This window comes from Lentinula edodes (genome assembly GCF_021015755.1).
Source record: "Lentinula edodes strain Le(Bin) 0899 ss11 chromosome Unknown C8R40scaffold_6, whole genome shotgun sequence".
Taxonomy (NCBI): Eukaryota; Fungi; Basidiomycota; class Agaricomycetes; order Agaricales; family Omphalotaceae; genus Lentinula; species Lentinula edodes.
The window spans coordinates 697,918-724,251 of NW_025764312.1; the positions used below are offsets into that span (position 1 = coordinate 697,918).

At 47.1% G+C, this 26,334-nt stretch overlaps 10 protein-coding genes across 10 annotated transcripts; 5 read left to right on the top strand and 5 right to left on the bottom strand.

Moving 5' to 3' along the window:
- Nucleotides 1–926: 926 nt before the first annotated feature.
- On the top strand, nt 927–4,550 carry C8R40DRAFT_1090434 (uncharacterized protein). Its single transcript, XM_046227477.1, has 5 exons — nt 927–1,058; nt 1,112–1,963; nt 2,023–3,007; nt 3,076–3,310; nt 3,370–4,550. The coding sequence occupies exons 1-5, from the start codon at nt 1,047–1,049 to the stop codon at nt 4,259–4,261; spliced, it is 2,976 nt and encodes a 991-aa protein (XP_046089729.1). The 5' UTR covers nt 927–1,046; the 3' UTR covers nt 4,262–4,550.
- A 172-nt stretch (nt 4,551–4,722) lies between these two features.
- Nucleotides 4,723–6,848, bottom strand: C8R40DRAFT_1037834 (MFS polyamine transporter; the record flags this gene model as incomplete). The annotated part of the gene is made up of 10 exons (XM_046223701.1): nt 4,723–5,146; nt 5,209–5,324; nt 5,381–5,469; nt 5,523–5,549; nt 5,604–5,843; nt 5,898–5,965; nt 6,025–6,273; nt 6,329–6,415; nt 6,476–6,544; nt 6,598–6,848. 10 exons carry the CDS (start codon nt 6,846–6,848, stop codon nt 4,723–4,725), a joined length of 1,620 nt encoding a protein of 539 aa, XP_046089730.1.
- Nucleotides 6,849–7,221: 373 nt separating this feature from the next.
- Nucleotides 7,222–7,584, bottom strand: C8R40DRAFT_1167357 (uncharacterized protein; the record flags this gene model as incomplete). Its single annotated transcript, XM_046231005.1, has 3 exons — nt 7,222–7,346; nt 7,402–7,498; nt 7,558–7,584. 3 exons carry the CDS (start codon nt 7,582–7,584, stop codon nt 7,222–7,224), a joined length of 249 nt encoding a protein of 82 aa, XP_046089731.1.
- A 269-nt stretch (nt 7,585–7,853) lies between these two features.
- Nucleotides 7,854–9,412, bottom strand: C8R40DRAFT_1037752 (endogalactanase; the record flags this gene model as incomplete). Its single annotated transcript, XM_046223693.1, has 10 exons — nt 7,854–7,922; nt 7,984–8,003; nt 8,056–8,146; nt 8,204–8,308; nt 8,376–8,699; nt 8,749–8,809; nt 8,864–8,939; nt 8,995–9,002; nt 9,059–9,221; nt 9,283–9,412. 10 exons carry the CDS (start codon nt 9,410–9,412, stop codon nt 7,854–7,856), a joined length of 1,047 nt encoding a protein of 348 aa, XP_046089732.1.
- Nucleotides 9,413–10,699: 1,287 nt separating this feature from the next.
- C8R40DRAFT_1090458 (TFIIE alpha subunit-domain-containing protein) lies at nt 10,700–12,861 on the bottom strand. Its single transcript, XM_046227478.1, has 7 exons — nt 12,471–12,861; nt 12,289–12,384; nt 12,085–12,226; nt 11,794–12,035; nt 11,300–11,739; nt 10,938–11,246; nt 10,700–10,878 (listed from the first exon to the last, which is right to left on the bottom strand). Exons 1-7 carry the CDS (start codon nt 12,581–12,583, stop codon nt 10,769–10,771), a joined length of 1,452 nt encoding a protein of 483 aa, XP_046089733.1. The 5' UTR covers nt 12,584–12,861; the 3' UTR covers nt 10,700–10,768.
- A 37-nt stretch (nt 12,862–12,898) lies between these two features.
- C8R40DRAFT_1263401 (uncharacterized protein) lies at nt 12,899–15,446 on the top strand (the record flags this gene model as incomplete). The annotated part of the gene is made up of 5 exons (XM_046233864.1): nt 12,899–13,214; nt 13,270–14,660; nt 14,710–15,144; nt 15,205–15,327; nt 15,372–15,446. Exons 1-5 carry the CDS (start codon nt 13,016–13,018, stop codon nt 15,444–15,446), a joined length of 2,223 nt encoding a protein of 740 aa, XP_046089734.1. The 5' UTR covers nt 12,899–13,015.
- Nucleotides 15,447–15,699: 253 nt separating this feature from the next.
- Nucleotides 15,700–17,157, bottom strand: C8R40DRAFT_1159110 (uncharacterized protein; the record flags this gene model as incomplete). Its single annotated transcript, XM_046229836.1, has 3 exons — nt 15,700–16,698; nt 16,748–16,992; nt 17,046–17,157. The coding sequence occupies 3 exons, from the start codon at nt 17,155–17,157 to the stop codon at nt 15,700–15,702; spliced, it is 1,356 nt and encodes a 451-aa protein (XP_046089735.1).
- A 108-nt stretch (nt 17,158–17,265) lies between these two features.
- C8R40DRAFT_1037760 (uncharacterized protein) lies at nt 17,266–19,013 on the top strand (the record flags this gene model as incomplete). The annotated part of the gene is made up of 6 exons (XM_046223696.1): nt 17,266–17,340; nt 17,390–17,912; nt 17,976–17,995; nt 18,042–18,294; nt 18,355–18,812; nt 18,858–19,013. 6 exons carry the CDS (start codon nt 17,266–17,268, stop codon nt 19,011–19,013), a joined length of 1,485 nt encoding a protein of 494 aa, XP_046089736.1.
- Nucleotides 19,014–20,948: 1,935 nt separating this feature from the next.
- On the top strand, nt 20,949–21,638 carry C8R40DRAFT_1037836 (putative malate dehydrogenase; the record flags this gene model as incomplete). The annotated part of the gene is made up of 2 exons (XM_046223703.1): nt 20,949–21,160; nt 21,215–21,638. The coding sequence occupies 2 exons, from the start codon at nt 20,949–20,951 to the stop codon at nt 21,636–21,638; spliced, it is 636 nt and encodes a 211-aa protein (XP_046089737.1).
- A 2,931-nt stretch (nt 21,639–24,569) lies between these two features.
- Nucleotides 24,570–26,193, top strand: C8R40DRAFT_1038240 (DUF791-domain-containing protein; the record flags this gene model as incomplete). The annotated part of the gene is made up of 5 exons (XM_046223739.1): nt 24,570–24,774; nt 24,836–24,983; nt 25,033–25,487; nt 25,536–25,963; nt 26,023–26,193. The coding sequence occupies 5 exons, from the start codon at nt 24,570–24,572 to the stop codon at nt 26,191–26,193; spliced, it is 1,407 nt and encodes a 468-aa protein (XP_046089738.1).
- Nucleotides 26,194–26,334: the final 141 nt, after the last annotated feature.

Consider the following 26,334-nt stretch of genomic DNA (forward strand, 5'->3'; position numbering starts at 1 on the left):
GTGAACGGTTCAAAAATTTTGGTTCAATCCACTGCAATATTATTTCTGCGTCTCCAAACCTCTCATTAACTGCGATATCGCCGGAGCTTTGTGCAACGTGCAGCGCGCAGCGAAGCTTCTAGTGCATGGCATTGGCGTACCCGTGTCGTAAGCTAATACAACGGGTTTAGAGTGTGACATGATTTACCTTGCCATAAAACCCGCTTTGTGAATGTTATTGCCCATTCAAGGAGAAAGGCATCACCCGCCAGCGCGAGGCTATGCAAAATTTTACCATTTTTTCTCCTTTGAACCTCCGGGAGCGGAGCGCCAGTGACGGAGCGCTGATTATCTGATGCTGATGGAGGCTGATTGGGCTTGATGGACTTTGCAATTTTTTGTGGATTCATAGAAAGCATGATGAAGGATGGCCGTCAGGATCTTCCATCGTTCTTCTTTTTGATTCCACGGAGGTTTTCTGACTGTTGATGTGTGTTCGACGCGCTTTACCTCGGTCTGGTCAGCGGCCTTTCCCCGAGAGTCGGGCTAAAGGGGAAAGAGAATTATTGTAGTTTCCCGCTGTCCCGTCTACTGTCCACATGGTGATCGCTTACTGGTGCGCTAAGCGTCGGTGAGTCCCGCCAGTCCAGGTCAGTCCCCGGGGGCCTTGGGAGTCATGTTGTACATAGAGGCTTCTCCCACGAGTCTTCCGACAAAAACTAATTTATTTTATCTATCTTTGTACGGAAACAGTACGGGAAGGAACCAGAGCGGCGAAGGGGGAAGAAATTACAGTAATATGAAAGAGTGACCGGGGGATCGGCTCGCGCCTCATGTCTGGCACGGAGGTCGGCACCGCCGTTATGGCATTATCGAAGGTTCCTTGATTCCATTCCATTTCTGGTTCGGGATAGGCTTGGAGAAAAAGTGCCGATGGGAACTTTGGGAGCGTGGCCCAATAAATACTTGTCCTGCCGCCCTCTTCGCGCCCCCATACTTTCCCATCTTTGTCTTGATCCCGCCTTAATTCTGTTCGAATAATTTTCTACGCGTACATGCTCATTTGAATGAGAATTCTCGTGAGTGACTTTCGTTTTTTATTCGTATATATCTGATCATACGCGCGACTTAGAACGAAATGGACGTAGACGTGCTCATTCAGCCAGTTGCACAACCCAGAACGTCGAAATCTCCGGTTCTTCTTCCTGTTATCTCACCAGCAAATGGCAAACCAAAATCTCCTCCTGCCGATGTGGAAGCGCTTCCGGCACCACCCTCTCCAAATTCCACTGCTCACCCCGCCTCTGCTCTTGCTTCTATGCTCACCGACGCATTTGTTCAGATAGAATCTTTGAAAGAAATGTTGAAGAAGGAAAAAAGCCGAGCAGATCACTTTGAAGTACTTGCCAGGGACTACAAGGACCTACTGGGAGAGGGCTCAAGGCCGGACACAGAAAGGAACCAGACGGAGAATGCGAAAGGGGATGACAAAAACGATATACCGATGGATATTTCTAGATCAAAAGATCAAGCTAGCCAGCTCACTGCCGCGGCTGAGAAAATCAGGCAACTGCGTGAGTCCTTAACAGCCGCGGAAGAAGTTCGTGATGAAGAAATGGCGCGCAGGATACTCATCACTGACCTGTGGGCCCAACTGAATCAGTACATTGAACGCCTCGAGACTACAGGTAAAGATGCTCGGATAGGATTTGACCGAATCGTCAAAAGTGGCGGTGGAACCATACGCGATACCAACAGCATCTTCAAAGATATTCCGCAGCTGGCTGAAGGCGACTTAATGAGGGTCGACAGGAACTACAACGCGAACGGTGTTCTGCAGCCTTTAGCGTCTACATATCCTAGTCGAAGACATGATTACCCACGCGAAGAAAGACATGGGACACGAAGACCTCGAAGTGGCAGTATGGATGCATATGCATATAGCCTCGGCCCCAATAGCAAGAGGGTCAGATACCAAGATGAAGTGAGTTTCACTAGCAAATTTTCGCCGTCATTCTGATTTATTGACTACTATTTCTCCAGCACCCGCATCATCATCCGTCAGGTAATGTCGTCTCGCCGACCTATTACCAACCTTCTCCACATTCACAACACCCCCCACCACCGGGTGGTTCAAACCATCCGCTGTCACCTACTTCCCACATCCAGCAGCATCAACATACCATACTGCAAAATATGCCATATGCTCAGCCTCCGCCGCTTGCCGCAGCCTCATCCAGCTCTGGGTCGGGCTCCAGACACCGTGACAGACGTCATACAGACCCTGCCGCAACGCATGCTCCTGAGCAGCAGAGCAATGTGTATCCAGTTCCAGGCCCACCTGGTTATGACCACGCATATCGGTCGCAAGACCATCCCAGAGCATACCGCGATGACAGGCAGAGGCGAAGAAGAGATCGCTCGCGATCTTACAGCCGTGGTAGGAGTCCTAGTCATGGAAGCGAGGGAAGTATGGATCTGGATGAAATGCTTCTCGCCACCACGGGTGATGAGCAGCATTTGCAAGCCAATGGAAATGGCTTGCCAGGTCCTCCTCAAGTCCTTGTCGCTGGCCGGGGCAAAGCCCGTCCTTTAAGTTCCCATGGTGGGCTTATTTATGATCCCAGAGATGGCTCTCAGTATGTTCCTCAACCATCGCAGTATCCGTTATCACCACACGCTCAGCATCTGTCTGCACATCATTCATCGCAGCATCTTGGAGGTCCACCTCCACCGCCACACGTCATTCAATATGGCCAAAATCCTCAGCCCGGCCCTCCATCAGGGCGTCAGTCACCACCCTTCAATACATCTTCAAGGCCGAGCTCCTCTCGCCGAGTCCTCAGGAGTGAACCTACGCTCCGTGATGACCTTGACCGAAGAGAAGGTCCATTGTCACAATCCACTGCTCCGGGACAGGTCCAATATCAAACTCATGTATTTGCTCCTGTGCAAACTGGAGCACCGGTTAAAAAGAGTAAATTCAACAACGCAAGTGGAAATGCTAGTACTGCTAACGTCGCCGAAGGTAAGATCTTTTTTTTTTGTTTTTTTCCCCTAACAATGAAGGTTTTTGACGTGATTTTTTTTTCTCAGAATCCCAGGCAAAATCACCGGCTCCCAATCCTGCTCCGGTTGCCGCTACTAGCTCTAGTAGCTCCCTTCCGCTTGCATCGGTTAATTTGGCTCCTGCAACTTCTCCGTTTCCGCCGACAAATGAACAAGGCCAGAGAATCTGCAGACAGTGTGGTATGCCAGGTCGCTACAAAGAGGGTAAATGTGTGGAAAAGTGGGGTCCGGGACCGATGGGTCCTGGAACAGTCTGCGACAGGTGGGCATTTTGAGGTGTTTCTCAGCCGAGGAATTTTTTTGACAATGCATTTCAATCAGATGCCGCAAGAAAATGAAGCGCGTGGAACGCAGGGGGACGATAGAGCAAGCACAGCTCCTTGCTGCTCAGCAGGCACATAATCGTTCCCAGACTAATATCGGAAGTACTTCTTCCTACGGAAGTTTCCCTACTCCCCAACGTGAAAATTCCAGCGCCAAACTTCATCGCACGGATACCGTAATTATAGAAAGCGGAAGACACGCTTATGAGGAGCCTACTGTTTCATCAATCCGAAGTACTTCGAATGCACGGATTGTCACATCCTCACCCTTCAATAAATCTTCGAAATCCGGGTCACGTCCTACCAGCAAGGCGGCCAGTAGAGCTGGATCCATTGTTGATGGCTCCAGAGGCTCACGTCGGTCCTCTCCAGTACCTTCATCTCGATCGAATCTCGGTACTTCAATGACAATGCACGCATCTCGGAATCACGCTTCCAACGCCTCTGTGCATTCTAATGGCTCAGGCAGCGGTATGGACATTGACGCTGATGCTGACGGCGATGCCGAAGCCGATCTCGACGACGCAGAAGCAGAAGTTGAAGGTGACATCGCCGCCTTAGTTGACCAGGCAGCACCTTCTCCACTACGACCACGTCCAGGCTCAAAGCCCCGCAATGACGAAGATGTGGATATTGCTGCACTAGCTGGCGTAGATGACGATCCTGATGATTACGATTCGCCAGCGACAACACATGCTTTGAGGAGGCAGCAGGCAGTCCGAGCTGCAGGAGGTGTAACGTCAGCATATGGTGTATCTGGTTTAGGGAAAGCCGCTGGTGAAGTCTCCTCAGGTCCTAGTGCAGATGCAGAATTGGATATATTAGAAGCTGTAGACGCTGCTGAAGCGAACAGTGCAAGCAGCTCTACCTTGAAGGTCGAGGATTCTTAACACTCTTGACTGATCTCATTGTGCAAGATTATATTACCCAACATAACCTACTCATACCTCTTTCTCTTGGTTGAACCGACTGGACTCGGTTCATGTACAGAATTATCGGTACTAGTTTTCGAAACGGCTTTCTGTATTTTCTATCTATCTAGTCACTCGCTCTACTTTTCTGCTCGCTATCGTATATTGTATCGATGTCTTCTCTAGATAAAAACCCACACGAACCATAGTGTTGTTCCGCTCAGCTTTGACCTTGAACTAAATGATTGTAATAAAGTGTAATGGCCGCTGCGACATTATCACCGATGTCAAATTCTATTAGCTGTAATTATTCTCTATTCTATTACATTGTCCTAATTTAGCTGAAACATCTAAGATGATCTATGGACATGATATGTGGACTATGAATCGTCTAAGTAGTTCGTCAGGCATGCATGTCATTAAAAGAACCCTACTGGCTCTCAGGTCTCGGCGTCTAACTCTTTCTTCTCGATATCCTCAGCGAAATGTCTTCTTTTCGCCTGTGATGCCTTTGTACTTTTGCTTCTAATATGTTCCCCATATCTGTAGAAGATGAACGGTATGGGGGCGATAAGAACACCGACCAGCGCCAACAACAATCCCGCATATTGGAAGCCCATGTTATTGAACATCTGATTAACGTATAGCGGGACCATAGCGCCAATCTCCGAACGAACAAGGGTTTTAGCAGCGATAGCGGACGCAGCATAGTCGCTGTAGCTGTCAACGATGTACGAGTTGCCCGAGATGTAAATAATGAGGAGAGCGAAGCCGAACATAAATCCGGCAACACAAACTCCCATCCAGTGGACCCAGGAGTACGCACCGGTGAAAGCAAAGACGAAGAGAGCAGATGGTAAAACACTAGATTATCGATCAGTCAGTTCAGTCAGTTGAAAGAATTGAAAAGGTTAAATAGAACTAACATTGCTCCAAGCATCATGGGGAACAATCTTGCCTCAGGGAATGCGCCAAAGCGAGTGATGTGATTGTATATTTTTTCCTGGAAGGGCATTAACACCATTGCAAGGCAAATACCAAGCTAGATGAAAAATCATCAGCCCGTTGAACTATGAATACACTAGACTTATTCCATACCATGATGCTGACGAAAGTGACTCCTGAAAGTCCAGCGGAAAAGTTTCGGATCTCGACAAAAGCTATCGGAAAAGCGAAAAACAGGAGATCTATTGAATTCAAGTCAGTAAATTTTCACTGCGGTGAGGAACATACTGCTCACATAAAATGCTGTAGATGAACGAGAGGTCTGACAAAATGGGTAATGAATAAGGAGTGAGAATATAGTTGGTAATCTACTTACAGATCGTCATGAAGGCAAGAATTGGCTCAGTGAAAAGCATCTCTAATGGTCTCCATAATGCGGTCTTCATCAATTCACCGAAAGATGGGCCCTCAAGTTCTTCCAATGTGCGATAGTTGGAATTTCCCGTCTCCTGGCGTAACTTTTTTGCCTTTTTCTTGAGCAAAGCAGAAGCGAGGGTCTCGGGCATGAATAGTGTCAAGACAGTTGCACATCCAGTGAAAATGAACAAAACCCAATCTATAGAACGTGAATTAATCGTTCACATAAAGACGGGCATTCTTTAAAACTTACAGATCCATCGCCATCCGACCTCTTGGCCTATCCACGATCCAAGGATAGGTCCTAAGCAGGGTCCAATACTGATATGCTAGTATGAGCAAAGAAGATAAATAAATATGAATGCAGACGAGTAACTTACAAGATTGCAAATGAGAACGTGGCCATAGGAATACCACGTTCCTCAATAGCCCATATATCAGCCATACTTCCACCAACATTGCAAATGGGGGCTGACGCGGCCAACCCTGCCAATTGCCTTCCAATGACTAGTGTCGCGGCGTTTCTCGCGAGCGCACTGGGTAGCGTGAAGATAAAGAAGAATAACATGCTAAGCATGTACGGCAGACGTCTCCCTGAGACTTCAGATAATGGCGCGAAAAATAATGGACTGAGGCAATGGTTAGCAGGATCAAGAGAAAAAGGAGAAAGCGACCGATATATACCCAATTCCAAAGCCGATAACAAAACATGTTACCGTTAAATTGACGATTTCCTGTGTGGTGTGCAAGTCGGGAACTGGTCCACTCATACTGAAAGCAGGTTGACATCAGGATCGAGGTAGATACATACGATGAACAGACGATACTCACTCTCCCGTAACGATAGACGAGCCAAGAGCGGCAGACGTGCAAAGGAATGCAGTAGTAAACGTGACGAACCTGAACCAGTGTCACTAAATCAAAATGTCGTATGTCGAAAGATAACCGCTTACCATTTTTTAGCCTTGGTCCACTCTCTAGGGTCTTCGCCTTTACCCTTTTCAAAATTCACGACTTGTATGCCCCGCTCGGTGTACGTCCGTTCTAGGGCAGCAATAGTCCAATGTCCACTTACAGCGGTGGCCGTACGCGATAACGCAAATTCTGGACCATGTTCGCGGTCAAGATCTCGAAATTCATCTTCCTGTTCCCTTGATAATGCCGGAGGGAAGGCAAACGTTGCTTCAGCAGGCTCAGAAGCCATTGATGGAAGAGACGGTCAGGAAGTGAGACTCGGAGGAAGGAAAAGAGGGAAGCGAAAATTTTGATTGGTTTTTACCAAGGGATATCACCTCTTATATATCATTGCTCGGCATCGTTCTTGATTTTTGAACCGTTCTGCACGCCTCAAAGATAATGACATTGGAATTTGGAAGATAATGGAAGCGCACAAAAGCAGGGAAAAAAGGGGTGGCGGGAAAAGTCAATGCCGGTCGGCACAGGGCTCGGGCTCAGCCTAGGCTTGCTTGGGCGGTACATGTGTATGGCTTGGCTGTACGACTATATCAATGATGCGCTCTAGATTCTGAAAGCGTAATGTACAATGTATAGAATCAACGAGAAATTTCTTTTTATTTCTATTTGCGTTCTCCAGTCATTGGACTACCTCGCGATGCTCTTTGAGAAACGACCTCGCTGACTTCCGCCGAGCTCAAATGTGCATCGCCAGCCTTTCCAATTGTTCTATCCGAATCTCCCGGTTCTGTCAGTGCCATAAAAATCACATTCTTCACGACTTTGACGTTGAATGCACTCACGGAATATGGAAGCTTGGCCTTCCTTCCTCTTTGCGTCTTTCTGCATGACAAACATGGCTCCTGCGGAGATAGAGATAGCTGTCACCGCTGCGATAGCCTGACAGACAAATACCCCATGAATGATTAGAGTAGATATTCAAGGCATGGTGCACGTACAAGACCTGGACTTCGAGATGCTGCCATTATGTGTGAGTTGTATAGGTAGTTTGAATTTCGTGAAGAGGGAAACTTTTGGTAAAGCGGGGAAGCTCAAGCTCAAGCCTTTTACCAACTTATATGGTGGAGAGGTGCGGAGCTCCTGTTATATGCATGACGTCAAGACTTGTATCTTGATTTTAAGCGCTCAAACCTTCGCTTCAAGGTCAAAGCTAGTAATCCGAATCCCAAAGCGAGCGCTTTAGCTTTAAGTACTAAAGTTCACCAATCGCAATGTACCAGGCACACTATATCAATTACATATCTGATGAGAACAACGATATCGAAGTCAAAGTGTTTCCTGAATCATCAACCACAAGGTTATTCTGCGGGACCATCAGATTGACATTAGCCAAACCCACTTGGGCAATTCATTTTTGAACGTACCGAGCAGCCAGATCCCAAAGCTGAAGAAGGGCGGTCAATCATTTTGTATCCAAAGTACCAGAAGACACACACCATCATTACCAATCCAGCCCGGTTCCCAATAAACGATCCCAATTCCATGTCCGCCTGAAACCTCAGAAAGCGTATTCTTTATTCCGTTCACCTTTGGACGATTTCATAAGTAGATAAGCAGACAGGAAGGACACAGTTGAAGTTTTACCCATGTTTCTTGACCAGACGGTGACAGAGCAATACCACTTTGTGACAATGTAACCCCAGAGCACGAGCCCGAAGACGGCCAGTCAGTTTCCACAACCATGACGTCCTACATAACAAACGAAAGGATCAGTACGGTAAATCAAAATGACATCTAAATAGTCAATGCTATATACCTTTCCGTACTTGGAGACGATATTATTCATACTTGCCAATAGTGCAGCATATGTAGCACCAGCATCGTAGAATGGATAGAACGAGAAACCCATGACGTCGAAGTCGGTCGTAGCGAATTCACCCGCGATGAAGATTTGTTCATAGAACGAAGCCACAGCAGACTCTTCCCAGCCATTAGCAAGATGCACCACAACTTGTACAGAACTATCTGCATCGTGGGCACCATTAGCAGCCGAGTGTAGGAGTTGTGAAAGAGGAGAATATCCTGCAGAAGAGATTTCGCCTACTGGCCAGAGAATTCCATTGTTGATCTCGTTCCCAATCTGGAAAAAAAGTAAAACTCTAATACATGATACACAAAATTGTACTAACCTGTAAAAACTGGATTGGTGTTCCCTGTGCAGAGAAAGCGGATACCAAATTGAGGGTGTATCTATGGGTCATGTTGTCAAAGCGGTTGCATCTAACACGGCATTCGGGCACATACGTATAGATCTCAGTGTTCAAACCAGCCAAGGTGGTAGGCCACCCCGAAGGAATAGCCTGCTTGCTGGGATCAGCCCCTACAACATCCCAAGTTTATAATTTTTCTTGGAAAAATGAAACCGAGACCCTCACAAGTATCGCTGTAGGAACGACATTTTAAACTCGAATGATACGAGCGAAAGATCCTATTCCATACCTGTAGTGTAGGTCAATCAACAGTTCCATTCCTAAAGCGACTGCCCGTTTGGCCAAAGCCAATCCATAGCTCAGGCTGTAATCAGCATTGTTCGCGCTTGTCCATACTCGAATGCGCGCCAGGTTAACGCCATGATTGTGGAGAATTGCATCAAACTTTTCAGCTGACATCAGAGAAATTCTTAAGACACTATCATTATGTGCAGCGAATTCAATGAGACTCACTAACGCCACCATCCTTGTAAGTCGTTCCTGCGTTCTCGAGATTCACCAACGACGAGTAATCCGCTCCGTGATATGTAAGGCATTTCGCGAACGGTAAAAGGATACTAGTTGCAAGGAAGAAAATCCGCATCTTGAACCCTAGACTTGCGGTGATGACAAGACAGTTGATAAGCGGGAGACCCTACAGCTTTATACGAGCAGACTAGGTTTTTGCGAGATTTCTACATCATGAGGTTCAAGTTCTCTCGTTTCACGTTGTGCCAGGTCATTTTTGCGTTGCCTTTCCGGGCCGTTTTAACAATGTCTCTGGAAAGTACGGATTACCTTTGGGAAATCGTAGTGATAGTAGATTGATTGCGTACCTTGCAGACCTTCAACCGAAAAAAACTTCTTGTTTTGAATGGAATTGTATGGAATTGTACAAGGTAGTGATGTGCCGGCTCCGGCTCTGAGCCCTTGGGCCCTATGAGCCTGACCGGATTGAGCCTGGCCGGGCCGGAGCCGTCTCTAGGGCTTTGGAAAGCTGAGGGCCCGGCTCAGAATTTTCAAAGGCCCCAAGCCGGGTTCTGAGCCGGGGCTGAGTACCTGAATTTTGTGCCGAAATTTTCACCTGGGAATTGGCAATGGATGATATGCCTATAGATAAATGCTCAAAATTTACCTATATGGGCATCACTAGCACCATTCTCAGCTGCAGGAATAACTATTAATAAATGCCATGATCACCTAAAGGGTAATATTGTTGAAGCATTACAATTCTGAGACTTTTGTCATTGCAGATAGGTTGAAGCTTCAATCAGATGAGCATTTTGAGGGACTGACAAGAAAAATTGATTGAGGGACATTAGTGATAGAAAAGTCACAGTGGATTCTTCTTGATGATCATAATGAGGCTTGGGAAGATGTTACATTGACATGACATGGCAGCACCTTTCACTTTGAATGTTAGTCTACAAGCCTCAAGAAAAGAACCATTTTGATTGATCATTGAATTTGGAATTGACAGTAGTTGCAATGACAAGTAATGATTTTGGTGCTTGTTATTTTGATAAGTTTAGTGTACTGGAATTCTACTGTTTGATTGATGTACACCATTATTCTTAATGTTACACCCCTCTCACAAAGCTGGAGCATAGAAAAAACAATGTACCATGGCAGTGTTTTTAGCCTAGCACACTACATTGGATATTATATGATTCAATAGTGAATACTTGAACAAATCAAGAAATTTCGAACCTCACAGCATCCACCTACCACAGCCGGGGCCCAAGCTTGAGCCGGAACCCAGCCGGGCCCTGGCTTTCATGTAGGGCCCGGCTCAGGATTTTCATGAGCTTTGGCCGGGGCTATATGAGCCTTAGCCGGGGCTTTTGAGCCGGGCCCCAGCCGGCACATCACTAGTACTACAAGGGGGGCATAAGCTCAAAGAACATGCACACAGTGTTACATGATTGATATATATATATTGACAAGGACATTGTACAACCTATTCCTCCAAAGACTGCATTACCTCGAAATAAGCCGTATACTCTTCCGGGGTCATCAACTCGTGATCTTCTTCTGTGACCTTGGAAAACGCGACTGGATTTCCGTTCACTGATGGAAAATATCAGTTATATTGGAAACAAACACCACACGCATGGTAGGGAACGGACCATAGACCATAGGATCTGCCTTAGGGATTGCTTCGCCCTGGATCCCAATTTCAACATTCACATGTTCGCCGTTTGTAAAGCTCTCCGTCTTGGCAATCTTGTTCCTGCCGGAGAAACCTTCGTTCTCCTGCGATCGAGATCGCTTGCGGTAATCATTCAAGGAGTTGAGATACTCCAATGAAGGTTTTCTGTCTTCCTCATCTTCTCCAAAATCATCGAGATCTAAGCTTCCGGGTACACTACCAGACGGGGTAGCCTGAGCAGAAGCGACGGCAGAAGCAGCGAGAGATGCATAATACTGCTCATAGTCTGTAGTAAGAATCAGTATTTACTTGTCGGAAAAGATGTGCGAAGACAATCACAATCTGCATCAGGATTGGTAACAGGCTTGGATTCTCGTTTCGTTTCAACGACCAAGGCCGTTGTGCTTTGAGAAGGTTTCATTCCTACTACACCCAACCCACGCAAAACCTCGTCATTTGAAGTTGAACCGACGCCATTGACAACAGCGGCTTCGGCTCGAGCGCTTTCCTTGATACCCAGCGCAGTTAGATCACCAGAGATTGTACTCTTCAAGTGCCACGAGGGAAGAGCATTCTGTTGTCTCTTGAGCTCAGCCTGAGCATCCCGCTCCATCTTTCTTGTGGCTTCGTCCTTATCTGATGCGATAACGACACCAACGCCCTCGTCCTCTGGCCTGTTCGGATCCGATCCAGCAATTTTAAGGCCCGCACCAGGCGAGTCAGAGTTTTTATCATCTCCACCCGCGAGATTTGCTTTGACCCAAGCTGCTACATCAAATCTGTACCTAGTGATCAGCAGGACTGTATTTCCTTAAAAGTGTATATACACGCACGGGGGAAGCACCATTGCTTCACTCTTCTGTAGACCAACACGTATGAAACGCATTTGGTGATTGAAGCGAGACATGCGATCCTTGCCCCCCTGCACCGTCTCTGGATTCTCGTTGTCCACCACTTCACATTGGCATATTTCGCACACAAAACAACCTCGAGCAAAGTCCATCAGCTTGTCAACATCGAGGGGTGTGTACGTCGCTTTGCATTGAGGACAAATATAACCTTTATTGTCAAGTTCCTGTGGGACGTTAAATCCCTGGCTTTCATGACAAAAACGAAGGGCTTACATTACGCAAATTAGAATCAATCTTGTGTCGCATCTTTGCGATACGCCATTTGACCACATTACAAAAATAAGTATAGTCGATATAGTAGTATTGTTTGCTGACAGCGCGCTGTGCGCCTTCCTTCAGTTCGTTCTGCCGATAACTAAAGAAAACCCCCCATCGTGAGCAACGCGTAACCAAGTCATTGTTGATTCTCAAACTCACATCTTGACCAGACAGTCGTTTGCTAGCACTGCAATGACCTTATTCAACTCCTTCGGCTGCCAACCCATCCTTCCAGCAAGGTCATCATCTTTGAGACTAGATCACCGTAAAAGACGGATATAACTCGTTCAGCTCCATTACGAAGAGACGACGGGCTGCGGGTCCGGGACTCCGCCACTTACACTGGATGGCGCGCAAGTTGATCCATGATAATCGAGTATTTCGGTTCGTAAAAGCCTCGAGCGACATGCTGAACAAGAAGTCGGAGAGTGTCCTGCTCTTCTGTGGTCGCCATTGAATCAGTCCTGACACAAGTAAGTGCAGCCGCAACTTATTTAAGCATCTAAGGGCCAAAAAGGCCAGAACAAAGATGAATGTTGATTATGCTAAGAGAAGTGGAAACAATAAATGACAAGAGACGAAATAAACATGTGATCAGGATGAGCTCGAGCCTCGTCTCGGACCAAGCCCGGACCGTTGAAGAACCAAACGGGGACGAGCCACAGACACTGCGGGGATGAGCCGATTTCCTCGAGGCGAAAATGTGGGTTTTATCTCGAGGTTATGTACAAAAATATGGCAGCAGATATTTTGAAGGAATTGAGCTGAGGTTATGGTAAAATTATGAAAAGATAATTTAAAATAAGCACGGCCCCCCGCCAAATTCACGATAGCTTCACAATAATCACCACACGAAAGGTTTTAAAATTCGTGCCCAGGATTTTTGATGAATTTTGGTAAAAATCCTTGCATTTTCTCTAGATTTTCACCGCGAAGACATTGGCTCATCCCCACAGTGAGACAAGGACCATGGCCAGCCATGGCCCCTACATCCCGCTGCCATTGCATTGTCTGTGGTATTTCTATCGAATCTGCGATTGACCATGCCGGATCCGAAACAAGCTGGATGAGTGAGTTTCGGGCCAGTAAGTAACGTCGCCACACTATCTCAACCTCCCTCTCAGCTTGTTTTTACACTAGTCTACGCCACGAGCAAGCACTCAATTTCTGCTTTCCTATCTGGACCAGGAGAACGACGGCAATTTGCTGATGTTATACCCATGGGCGAATCCGCAGAAATGACGGAAATTGAACTGCTGTGGTTTGACTGGGGCCCAAGCTGGGCTAATACCTCATCTAGTTCACTGTGGGGCTTTCCCGTGCACTGCGCCTGCTGGGACATCATGGTCGCCGTTCGTCCGGGGCAGCCACCGAACGTTCAACATCTGTTCGATCTCTGTCGCTCTTTCCCAGTCCAAGGGGCGATCAATTTTGGACACAACTATGGTGGCGCTGTGCCTTACGGAGCGAGGACCATACTATCTGTCGGCGAAGAGCCATGGTTGAACCCTACACCGACGACCAGAAGCGAGCCGCAATACAAATGCAATCCATTCCATGATCCCGAACTAACTCGCCTTTTTCAGCAAGACAGTGCTGTCTCTCCTGAAGGATCATACCTGCCCACTGTTGACCCAGCTGTCACATTCTCTGGACATAAAGTGAACTTGACTCGAGGAGAATCTGATCCTTTCAACAAGCTACCCAATGAGATTCTACTGTCCTTATTGTACTATCTGCCGTCACCTAGCGTTGCGAGCCTGAAGTTAGCATCTCGGGTATATGCTGCCATAGTCTTACCCGATAGATTCTGGTTTTCCCGCTTTTGGCCTGATCAAGAGTTTGAGCATGTGTTCGAGGCTATACAACATGCTGCGTTATGGGGAGGCCGTTGGAAGTTGCTGTTTGATTCTGTTAAAGACCTTCATCATCGCCTCATCACGAGGAATGCTATGTCAAACCGAAAACGAGTTTGGGAATTAGCAAAGTCACTCCAAGCTCTCCTGGATGAGGTAGGTGAAGGACCTTGTGCTGGAGACCCTGTTTGTTCGTTCTTCGAGCCCAACGCACCACTCGACGACTGCATCTGTTGGGCTACAGCAAGTAGAAATCTCAAATCTCCAATAGAGATATTCGGGAGTGGCTCCAGGTCGCTTTTCGAACGATTGCTTGTGCTTCCCTCTGAAATAATTGCTATCTTTATCTCCACTATTGAGGTGTCCGGGCATTGTTACATCTCCGGCTTGAGGCTTGAACTCGATGACGGTGAGAGCTCCGTCTTAGGATACATTCACCCACGCAATGAGACACTGGTAACATGGGATGCCACCACTACAACACGAGTCTCAATTGCTGGTTTTCATGTTGCTCAGAATAATCAGGGTGTTTCCGCACTTGCTATACTCTCTACCGAGGGATATTTGTCAAATTGGGTGGGGGAAATCCAAGGCATACCTAAAAGGAGATTAACTGTTGACCTTATCGAGGGAGGGTGCAGCGACCCAACAAAGTTTTTGAAGGGTGGGTTCGATGTGAGTACCATATAATATATCAGAAAATGACAAATTCATGCAATTGTAGGCTCTCAGACTAGTTTTTCTCTCCATCTCTGTTCCGACAGATACAGAACCAAGCTCAATCCTGCTTGACCCGGCTGCTTCTTTACGCAACACAGCTGCCTGGCTGCCTGACATCCCCGACCCAAATCTTTTTTTCATGGGCGAAGACTACCAAGGGGATTTACCTCTGACAATCATAACCTTTGACGGTTCGAATGGCAAGAACTTGCGCGATTTTGTGATCTCGATATGGTCTCAGGACGGAGAAATATTTGGAATCAAAATTTCGTATGATCATTTGCTAGACGGACCAAAGACACTTCTGCTCGGCGATGAGCTACTTGACGCTCCAGTGGATGGAGTGGACCGGTGTGATATCTCTATTGACTACGCAAATGGCGAGTACATCACGGGTATGGAAATTTTCGAACGAAATAGGGCTTCAATGGCTTTGAAGGTGCCGCCAAGTTGCAATTCTTCGCGACGTAGCATACTAATCGTGAACACGCGAAAGTAGCTGTCTACAAACTGGGATCGTGCGGAGCAATATATACCTGGAAAGCCCAATTCACAACGTACGGATTGGCGCAAACAATCTCTTTACCCGAATGGAACCGTTGTTGGATTTTACACATTATTCGTGAGTCTACCAAGTCTCTACCCGATTTGCGACTGGGCTTACAGCTGTTCAGAGCTGTAGGATGCTGTGCACAATCGGCCTTGTTTATGCTACTCCATCTTGAATTGTGGAACCGATGACTGACGAAATTCATTGATTCACAACTTTAAGATTAGTGCAGAGTCCCTGTCGGGTTCCCCCCACGATCTTTCAAGTTCATGTCAAGAATAGGACTTGGGAGCGATGAATATCGTTGCAGATTGAATATGTATGAAGTGTATAATTTCTTAATGTACAGTAAAGTAATCTACAGTCATTTTAGTTACAGACACAGTCATAGTACATAATCCAAGGTCGTTACAATGTGCACATACTCTAGATCAGTGCTGTGGATTAAACCATCTCCGTCACTGGATCATACGTCAAACATCCGACTTGCTCCAGCCAAGCTGTTCTGCGCTTTTCAAGATGACAGAGTAAGCTTTTCTTACCCATACATTTCCCTGGCGCACATCCACCATCTCCAAACGTATTTAAAGCCCAAACCGGAGACGCACGCAGGTTTACAGTGATGCCCATAGTTACCGAAGGATCTGGAACGCACATGGAGAAAACAGCAGGTTCTGCTGAGCTGGTAGAGGAACCGGACAGTGAGGGTAGCAGGGGAGGTAGAGTGGACGAAGAAGAAGCGTAGGTGTAGATTCTAGCCCGTTGGGAAGAAGAGAGAGTAGGAGAAAGAAAAGACAGAACGTATAATTGAATCTCCATTGGAAGATGCCTGAACGGAAAGCCCGCGGTATCAACCGAGGAGTGAGCAAAGTCGTCGTAATTGAAAGGATCCTTAGAATGGAGTAGGATTGCCCGCGAGTAGACCAGAAGCTGCAACGCCTCTCTCCAGGTCTCCTTCTTCAGATGAGAATTTCGTCCAAGGACTTGCTTGAGCAGCCCTTCTGTGTTCTTCCACGCATCTGGACTATAAGTCTGTGTCTGCCCGTTAAGATCGTCGTCAGTATCCTCGCTATCCCGACCGGATGTGACGTTATTCGAGTACAGTTCAACTACAGTCAGCCCAAAGTTCGCCCTCTCGATGGCGCGTATGATTTTCCGTACTCCACGAAATTCCAGATTATTGCCATTGCACTTAAGAATTTGTAGGCGACATCTACCGGCAGAGGTGATATATTCCGCGATAAATGACGCAGAACGATGTGTCAGTCCAATAGCCGAAAGATGTAACTCGCAGAGATAACGAGAGCAAAGGGCGGGAAAGAGCAGCCGACAGAAATCATCGTTGAGTGAGCGATTGTTAGTGAGTGAAAGAACACGGAGACGGGACTGGTTAATGGCGTGCGTAAACTGGATCACAGTATTGGAGTCGGAAGTGAATAAGTTCTGTAGGATGATCAGCGATTGCACTGGAACTGAATAGGTCAAAACTCACGTCTTGAAGAAACAGCTCAGTAAGAGTGATATTCTCTACCAGGTACGCAGCAATAGCTGCGAGCCCTCGATCACCGATTCTGTTTGCATTGAGGCTTATCTCCGAGATAGGGTATCTACGGCCAAGAGGGGAGCTCAGAAAAGTGAACAGGAGGATACAACCATCATCTGAGAGTGCATTATTGCCCAGGATGAGTTTTGTAACCGTTCGACGCGAAAGTATGAGCTCGATGATATGCTTCGCACCTGTCTGATCATGAGCGGTAGATCCATGGTGACAAAAGGTAGAAAGGACGCACCAGCAACAGAACGAAGACCGCTATCCATACATTCTATCTGAGTTCTGCTAGAGAGCGGTATAGCCTTGGGAAGCGAGGACCTAAATCGTGGATAGGAATTCAACGAGAACATTCAATGACAGAGCGGAGTGGGTGCTTAGGGTAAAGACGAGATGAGAAAATTGGCGCGCATAACCGTCATTCCATAGCGTTTACATAACACTCCACTGTGGTCTTCGGCATGAACAGCAATGACACGGTATTCACTGAACAGCTTTTGCCCTGTGGAAAGACAATACCGAATAGACTGGTCAAGGTGATTAATATCTCAACTCCTATAAATCAAAATCGACATCCGAACCTAGGTCGCCATGTACGAACACCTTTCTTCGATTCTAGGCGGGCCTCCTAATGATTTTCACTACGAGCTGTACTCCGCTTGGTCCAAGCATGACTGGGGAATGATTATGACTGGGAATGTACAAGTTTCCAAACAACATTTAACCCTTGGTCGCGATATGGTAGTGCCCAAAGTATTAACAAATCAGACGATCCAACCATTTCAGCAGCTTGCACAAGTTATCCATGGTGATCAGCATTCACATAGCCTGGCCATCATGCAGCTCAGCCACGCAGGTCGACAATCTAGTAATATACTCGGCGGACGACTTCCCTTCGTATCCCCGCTTGGGCCTAGCGCAGTAAGATTCGGTCACTCTAAACGGAATGAAGGCGTAATTTCGAACATATTTCATCGGCTGCTTTTTCAAACACCTAAAGCCATGTCTTCTGCGGACATTGACAATGTGGTTTCTGAGTTTGTTCGTGGCGCTTCACTAGCCTTACAGTCTGGCTTTGATGGCGTGCAGCTACATGTAGCTCATGGATGTAAGTAGCCAGCCCTCCCAATCCCTCCAACTGATAAACAATAATGGTATACAGACCTTCTAGCACAGTTTTTATCACCCAAGGTCAGTTAGAGAACAAAGTCCTCGAATTCTACTCATCTATCATCAGTCTAACACCCGCACCGATGAATATTCATATCACTCACTCCTTCTATTAAGTCGTATAGTTAATGCCATCCGAGAAGTCGTACCCAGAGATTTCGTACTCGGCATCAAGTTTAATACTAGCGACTACAGTCTCTTCGAAGAGAGCGAAGCCAAAGTTGCCCAAGAAGAACGCGCCCTTACACATCTTCGTCAGGTTGCCTCATGGAGGACGGTTGACTTTATCGAGATTAGCGGTGGCGATTATGAAAATCCTGGTTTGCGTCCTCCACAAGTTTATGGCTTCTCATACGATCACTCAGTCCTTCACATTATAGAGTTCATGCTCAGTTCAAGCTCCGCCACCTCTGCCAAGAATCCCCGTCAGGCATTTTTTGCTCATTTTTCCTCAAAACTCATGAAGGAGTTATCTTCCGTTACTTCATCCGACCAATGTGCACCTCTTATTCTACTGACGGGAGGCCTCCGTTCCCCCGCCCACTTATATACCGCCCTCAGAAATGAAAATGCACATCTCCTAGGCATTGGGAGAGCTTCCGTCCTCTGTCCAAATCTCCCCACTGTCCTCAAACGTCGACGGGCTGCTGAAGCTGATCTCTCGAGTGATGTCACTCCTTTCAAGCCCGAACCTGATCTTAGATTTTGGCCTTCGGGAAGAGAGCCGTGGCGGTGCATTCGGAGGTTCTTTCCAAAGGTGAAGCTTATTGGCGCTGGAGTTGGAATGGCGTGGTATGTCGTGATGATTCGTCGATTGGCTAAAGAGCATATTCGACGGGTTGATGATCAAAATGGCAAGGAATTTGAAGAGGAATGTTTCGAGCCTGACTATAGCATAGGAGGGTTGGGTGCTATGACTAAAATGTGGGTGTGGATCGATGCACCTGAGCTACAACAGACAAAGGCCATCTATGTACTGATCTTAGGCCTAGTGTGGTATCTGTATTTGGGTTCCTCGATGTTATTCGATAGTTATTGAATGGGCGGAAAGGTGAAGGATACTTACTGAGCTAAGTAAGGCGTGTTTTACAAATAATGCAATAGATGAATCCCGCTTCCTAAACAATTACCTAGTGGATGTGGGGAATTTTGAAATCGAACTAGATCGTGCATTTACGTTGCATTTTTCTCTTTTCTTGATATTTTCTTGATACAGTAGGCAGGCTAATAGTATGTTTTCCTAACCCGTCACTGTGATGTTCACGAGTACGAGTTCTGATACCCGTGCTGCATCTTACTAGTGCCTTATTTGTCAACAAACAACTTGTTGAGTGCCTCAAATTCGTGATGAGCCTCGTAAGGGGAAGTAAAACACTATGACGATATAGCGACTAACTTGGTTCCGCCTAGAACAATGTGTATTAGAGCTTCACCATCGAGTTGTAAACGCTAGTATACTCACCGTTTTTCGAGCTGGCCTGTTGTACTATCGGCCTTGCGGAATGCTAGGGGGTAGTTGAAAGGGGGAGAAAGACCTTCGAGAGGATGGATTTGCTAGATATCATTGGCGGTACTAGTGGTAGTGATAATGTCGGTCTCGAGTTCGAATTATCTTCATCTCTTCAAATTCAAACGATGTACGTATAGGCAGGCAAGCCTTCGAAGATTTCGATATTGAAAGGTCATGTTTGAGACGGCTTGCCATGCAGAGCTCCGATGAAGTCGTTGTACTGCTTTGGAATTGATGAATGCCGCTGGTAAGATTTTTTTTCCCTCCGTTATATTCTAGCTGGTAAATGCCGGCTTCCATCGCCTGTTTATCATTTTTCGTGTTCTGTTTGGGACTGGTTTGGGAACGACTGTACACTCAGGGGTATGAACGCCCGGAAGCGAGGAATGCGAGCTCGAGATCCGAAAGAGTACCAATTTAAACACTTCAAAGGCATTCCAAAGGAGTCTGATCCTAGCTTTGGAAGTTGTATCTATTTTGACTGAGCTAACCAGGAGCTACATAGTCTGATCCATTGATAAGTCCAAGTTGTTACTGCAAATGCGATATCCCGTCGGCGAGTTTTTGGTCCAATTCTGCTAATTCAAAAACAGTCAAGCTAGTAAGTCTCAACATCTCAAGGTCTCTAGTCCTGCGGGTCAGAATTAACGAGAGTGCAGAGAGAATTGGAGGAGAGGTTGACTCTGATCGTGGGAGTAAAGAAGGAAGACATCAAGAGAGACCTTGTCAAAGTTTGTATAACTTACCTCGACCGGTATTGGTGGAACTCACAAGTTCAGAAATATGTTCGCTCATCTACTGTACATCTTCATCTTCGAACTTGATTTCTGTCTGTCCGTCAGAACATTGCCTGCCTGTCATCAATTCGCTGGATTGGATGAACCTGGGATGAACAATTTTGAAGAGAGAGTTGATGAATAGAATACCAAAAAGCTTCAGGGTAGCTGTATCACAGTTCATTTCAAGAGACGGCTCCCAATTTAAAAGTTGTCTAATCCGGTACAGAGTCATAAAGAACCCTTGTAGAGCCCTGCAGTCGCTCCCAGGTCATGATATCCTTGTCAACCTTGTAAACCCTCAGTACCTCGATGTAGAAACTACATGGAGCGCGGACATTGCAATGCGGGACCGACCATACTCCTCGATATTCTTGTATGCGTTTTCGCCGAATCATTCTATCTGTCGATATTCTTTGCCAACTTCCCCGGGCACACCGCTGTTGAACTATAACTGCTAAACGTCCGTCAGAGGCAATATTAGATTCTCCTTATGATTCATGATGGTAATGCTGTAATGAGTTGCAATAGCTCCGTGCCAATTAGCCTTTCCTTTTCTAGCGAACCCCTGGCGAGCCCTGAGGTTTCAAAGTGCGTGAAACGAATCTACATTTGAAATTCTTTCCCTATAAGATGGGTGTCAATCCTCTGCAGCTACTTGGCCATTTCCCCTCATTTCCTTTGCGCGATGATCTCGACATTCGTGATTCTTGCTTCTTTGGCTTGTGCTTCCCTCACAGCTCCGGCCACTGGCAGCGCTGATGCTCCTCTCTGTGATGTCTCCTCCGCCGTCATTGAACTAGGAAATAGCACTCTACCCGCTCCAAAATTTACACCGACGTTTGTTGGCCTGGGAGTTGGTACTCAAAACTATACATGCGCTTCAAGTGGAACATATACGTGAGTTATGGAAATGTGAATCGTCTTCGTATCATTGATCAGCCAAACTTATAGCAATGTCGGTGCCCTCGCGGAGCTATTCGATATTTCCTGCTTGTATGGCCAACCAGGTTTCGATGATATAACATCTGTCGTGTCTCTTTTTTGGAATGCTGCTCCTCCAGCTGTCACACCTTCCGAGATCATTGCTTTCGGAGAAAAATACGACCTGTCTTTCGTCCTAGGCGAACACTACTTTGTCGTCAATCCTGTCACTGGCTCTGGGCTCAATCCTAAGTGGGACTTTACATCCCATGCATTCGCTGGCAACCCCAATGCGTATGTTGTGGGATCCAAGGTCGATGACGTCCCCGCCCCTACTGGATCATCAGATATCGATTGGCTCTACTTGACAAACTTGACCGGTTCCCTTGCTAATGAGATATATCGCATTGAAACCAAGGGCGGCCAACCTCCTGCATCGGATAGGATAGGATAGGATATGAATTATACTGGCGAGGTCCGATTCCCGAACAACCAGTTTACCATATACTGTACAATATTACATAATGTTGTACAATAATGGAACACACATATCTAATACAGGGGGGCGATTATGATCATTCATGTCCTGGTTATTGAGGGGAAAAGCGGAAAAAAACCCCTCCCATGGTATCATGAATTACACGGTCTTCCCTGCCTCAATATGCATGCAGTGTGTCACTCCAGCTGATATATTTCAACCTCATTGACCTGCAAGAGACCCCCAGCCCCCTCTAAAAATCCTCCCCAATACCCCGGAGCTTCAATCCTTCCTGCTCACTCGGTGAGTTTTTATAGCCAGCACTCCACTCCCGTGTAAATGCATCCCTATCATGATATGACCGGAATGTCATGACCAAGACCCCAAACCGGTATTCATCTCTCCTCACATCCCTGGGAATGACACTCCTTGGGACAGATTTTGCAATGAGCGCAATCTGATCACCCATGCCGGCTGTGGCATATTGCCCTCGAAACACCCCAATAGCCAACTTCAGCTCCTGCTTATCCCTTGCTGGGGCAGTTGGTGCAAAGGCGGGTGGTCGGGCAAGACGTGGCAGCGGCACCCCATACCCTTGATTCTGCTGATCATGCTGATAATTCCCACGAGTGTGAGAATCGTTCCGTCGATAGTCGTTGTGACCACTCCCTCGGTTGTCAGTGCTCCATTCATTACCCCTGCTGCCCATATCGTGTACTGACTCTGCACTGTTCCCACGCGGGAACTTCCCACTATGGCCTTCATCCGTCATTTCGTCCTCCCCCAACCTCTTTCTCTGTGCCCCATACCCCATGACTTCCCTTGCCCTTTCCGACATCCTCTCCACCTGTGCCTCCTCTTCTTGCCTCTTCTCTTGCGCCACCCTTTCCACCCTTTGCTCGAGGTCCCTGTTCTTGCCTTCCAGCTCTCGGTTCTGCCTCTCCAGGACCTCTATTCTCGCCATCAGATCCTTTACAACATCCTCCACCTTTGCCGTGTATGCCTCCGCTTTTTTCTTCTGCTCATTACACCTACTTTCCGTTTCCTGCCTCAGCCGTCCCTGGATCTCTTTTAAACTCTCCTTTGTAGCAGCAGTCACTCGCTGGATCTCGCCCTTCAACTCTGCACGCACTGCTCTGCCATCATCCCTTGCCTCCTTGCTGACAACCTTCACATCGTTCTTCACAATCCCCCGCAAGGCCCTCATCTCCCCCTGGATTCCACTGCATGTCCCAGCCATGTCCTCCTTTACTCCCTTCAGTGCTACCGCTAGCCTTCCGTCAATCTCGCTTCCAGTCAGCATCTTCAATGCAACCTTTTCCACATTCTGCACCCTGCTCTTGAGCAGCACCAGCTCCGGTCGTAGAACAAACTCCCCTGCTTTTTCACTGCCAGCCTGGCCCTTTTCTACTCTTGCCACTCGCTCCTCTAGCTTGCTGAGATCTTGACGCAGAGTTGATGTCTCATCCCGGAACGCATTCCGCATCTCCATCTGCCATCCCCCAACAGCGATAGCAGTTTTCTTCAGTTTGCTTGCCACCTGGACAACCTTCGAGACAGAACTCATGTCCAAATTGATACCGTACTCCTTCTCCACACGCGCTTCCATTGTCGCATTACCTAGTGAGTCCACAATAACGTCCGGCGCCTCCGACATAGGAGAGAGAAGCAAAGATGTTGCTAACGGTTCGTCCCCTGACTCATCGTGGTCCATTGTTGCTGCTGACAATGTTGAGGCAAGGGTCCTGGCTGCCGGAGAGGCGGTCGATCCACGTGTCCGCGGTTTTTGCTTCGCGTCCGATGGGCCCTTCTCCCCGCCAACTTCCGACTTTCGCACTGTTTTTGCCCTCGCTTTTGGCGCAGCCTGCCCCCCAGCCTTTTTCTTCGTCTTTTTCGGCGACTCCACCACAGTCCCAGCAGTGTCCGCGGACCCGTTGAAGCTCTCGCCGTCCCTTCTGCTATCTTCAACACTCGGGCCTGTGTCTTGTTCGTGACCACCGTCCTTCACCAAGCCTTCTCCCACTGTCTTCGTCCCAGGTGTAGCCCTCCTATCGTCAGTCTCCTCACTTCCAGCAAGACCCTGCCTGTCTTCTGAGCCTCGGTCCTCGCCAATAGTCCACTCCGTCTGCAAGGCACCGTTCGCAGGGCAGTCAAAGCCTTCGGTCGACAGCGCTCCTTGTTTTTGATTCATCGATGCGGAGAGGTCTTGCTTGTCCGTCTCTGGTGGCGACGACATGCTTGCTTTTTTTTGGTAGAGCTTTCGTTCGCACTCTTTTCGCTCGGTACGTGATAATGTTTCTTCAATTCTGCTCTACGTTACCCACTATCGAGGTCTTTCTTTTTTTTTTCTCCCCAGCGTTCAGCTGTTTAGCGTGGGAAAAAACAAGATGATGGTGGTCACAGAAGAAGGTCGCCTCTTATGTATTTTATCTTGCTTGACCGTATCGTTGTATTTTGATGCATTGATTACTAAGTGCACACCTGGGTCGAGCAATGTTACGGTCAAGTATACATCATTATACTGTAAGTCTGTATCCAAATGAGACGAACCACTGCTAACGGTTGGTTCAGGGTTCACGGGCGGCTCATTCTGAAGATCTGAAGGCTTGTGAGAACTGTAACAGGGTGAAGATACGAGCGCTTCGAGTGTAGAAACTGCTCATGAATAAATAAATACATGCTCTTTGACCTGACGAATTGGATTGTGAGATCAAGAATTGTCTGTGAACTGCTAAGTATAAGTAGTGGTAAGTTGTCAAGAAAAATGAAGAAGCAGACGAGAAACTATCGCTCTGATCAATTGCAATAATTGATCGGAGATGGTGTTATTATCTCACCGTTACTCCAACGCATTGAACGCGATGCCACCTCACCGAAATCTTTCCTCCTTTTCCTCCCTAACTTGTGATGGGCCAGGACTTCTACGAAACACAACTAATAGTTTTAACATGCTGTTGCGGCCTCTTCCTCCTTGTTGAACACATTCTCTCAAGAAGCAAGATCTCTTCGAGAGATGCAGCTGAAGCACGCATGGAAGACGGAGGAGTACCAAACACGTCCTTATTGGCCAAATTGACGCGACAATATCTCTTCGTATACGCGATGGTTATGGGTGAGCGGATATCGAGATATTCTCGAAATACCTTTCGCCGTATCTCTAACTCCTTGATTAGGTGCAGACTGGTTACAAGGACCGTACATTTACAGCCTTTATAGAGAGCAATATAAATTCCCCGAACGACTTGTGGCTCTCCTTTTTGTCACTGGATTCTCATCTGGAGCTCTGACGGCGCCTTTGGTTGGCGCATGGGCTGATCAATTGTCAGTATCCCTAGATTTTGCTTCGTTAAAGACATTAATAGTTACACAGTGGGCGGAAAAAGATATGCTTAATTTTCTGTATAACTTATACTCTATCATGCGCTTGTATCTTCGTTCGGTTCCTTCCCATCCTACTCATTGGACGATCGCTCGGTGGAATCTCCGGCTCTATCCTCTTCTCTGCGTTCGAATCATGGCTCATATCTTCCTCGAATGGTGCAGGCATTTCTGACTCCGATTTATCTCGAATCATGGGTCGTGCTTCCTTAATTAACGGGCTGGTGGCGACCGGCGCTGGTGTTGTCAGTAATCAACTCGTATCTTCCACAAGCAACTTTGGATCCCCTTTCCTGTTGAGCGGAGCTATCCTTGTTCTTGCCTGGTTCGTGATAGCTAGGACATGGCAAGAGAACTACGGATCCAGTGCTAAGGAAGCGGGTGCGCAGAATATCAGTATTTTCCAGATAGAGCGTCTTGCGAAAGCATGGAGCATTGCTCGTCAAGGTGCGATTCACATAGGCTAGCCTAGTTGTTTTCTGACCATTTTCCTAGACAAAGTCTTGCTGGTCCTTGGATTGACTCAAACCTGCTTCGAAGGTTCGATGTACCTATTCGTCTTTCTTTGGGTCCCTTCTCTTCAAGAAGCGTCACATTCTTCAAATCTACTCCCCCTTCCTCTTGGATATATTTTTTCTGCATTTATGATTAGTATGATGCTTGGATCTTTATTATACACCACCATCACCTCCCATGTTCTCACATCGCCCTCAAAGTCCAACGATAGTTCCCTTTCCATTCATGCCAAGCTGAGTAGCCTAGTTTGCGCCATAAGTGGTCTGGCCCTCGCCGCAAGTGTCAGCTCTAGGAATGAAAAGATCCGCTTTTGGTGCTTTTGCGTATTCGAGGCCTGCGTAGGAATATATTACCCTGTTCAAGGGATGCTCCGAGGGACACTGATCCCCAATGAACACCGAGCGACAGTGAGATTTCACTGTACCTTACATGTACCTGTATTGAACATCAATATTTCCTTTTCTAGCTTTCTTCGCTGTTTCGTGTGCCTTTGAACGTCTTCGTGGTCGTGTCACTTCTGACTGGTGTCTCGTCTGCTCGGTATGCCGTGCTCTCCGCAAGTTCTGTCATGCTGGGATTTTCTGCCATTATGACAGGGCTTGTCATAGTCAATCATGCCGATAAGTACTCAGTGTAGGTTGTTGCCAATTGAGAGTACTCTTATGATCTGCTCATGTACCTCTGTCAAGCAGCAAATGAGCACCATCCAACTCTCCATGTGCAGTCGAAGTCTCTTTCGAGTTACCTTCGGTGGACTTGTGCAAATGTCAATACATGC

Bases quoted from the DNA above. Each gene is read 5' to 3' on its own strand.
- C8R40DRAFT_1090434 (XM_046227477.1), top strand. The intron at 3,008-3,075 runs GTAAGATCTTTT...TTTTTTTCTCAG, and splicing joins TACTGCTAACGTCGCCGAAG to AATCCCAGGCAAAATCACCG. The intron at 3,311-3,369 runs GTGGGCATTTTG...CATTTCAATCAG, and splicing joins CCTGGAACAGTCTGCGACAG to ATGCCGCAAGAAAATGAAGC.
- C8R40DRAFT_1090458 (XM_046227478.1), bottom strand. From the start codon at position 12,583: ATGGCGACCACAGAAGAGCAGGACACTCTCCGACTTCTTGTTCAGCAT. The intron at 12,227-12,288 runs GTGAGTTTGAGA...GGTTTTCTTTAG, and splicing joins AACGACTGTCTGGTCAAGAT to TTATCGGCAGAACGAACTGA. The intron at 11,247-11,299 runs GTGATTGTCTTC...TTCTTACTACAG, and splicing joins TACCAATCCTGATGCAGATT to ACTATGAGCAGTATTATGCA.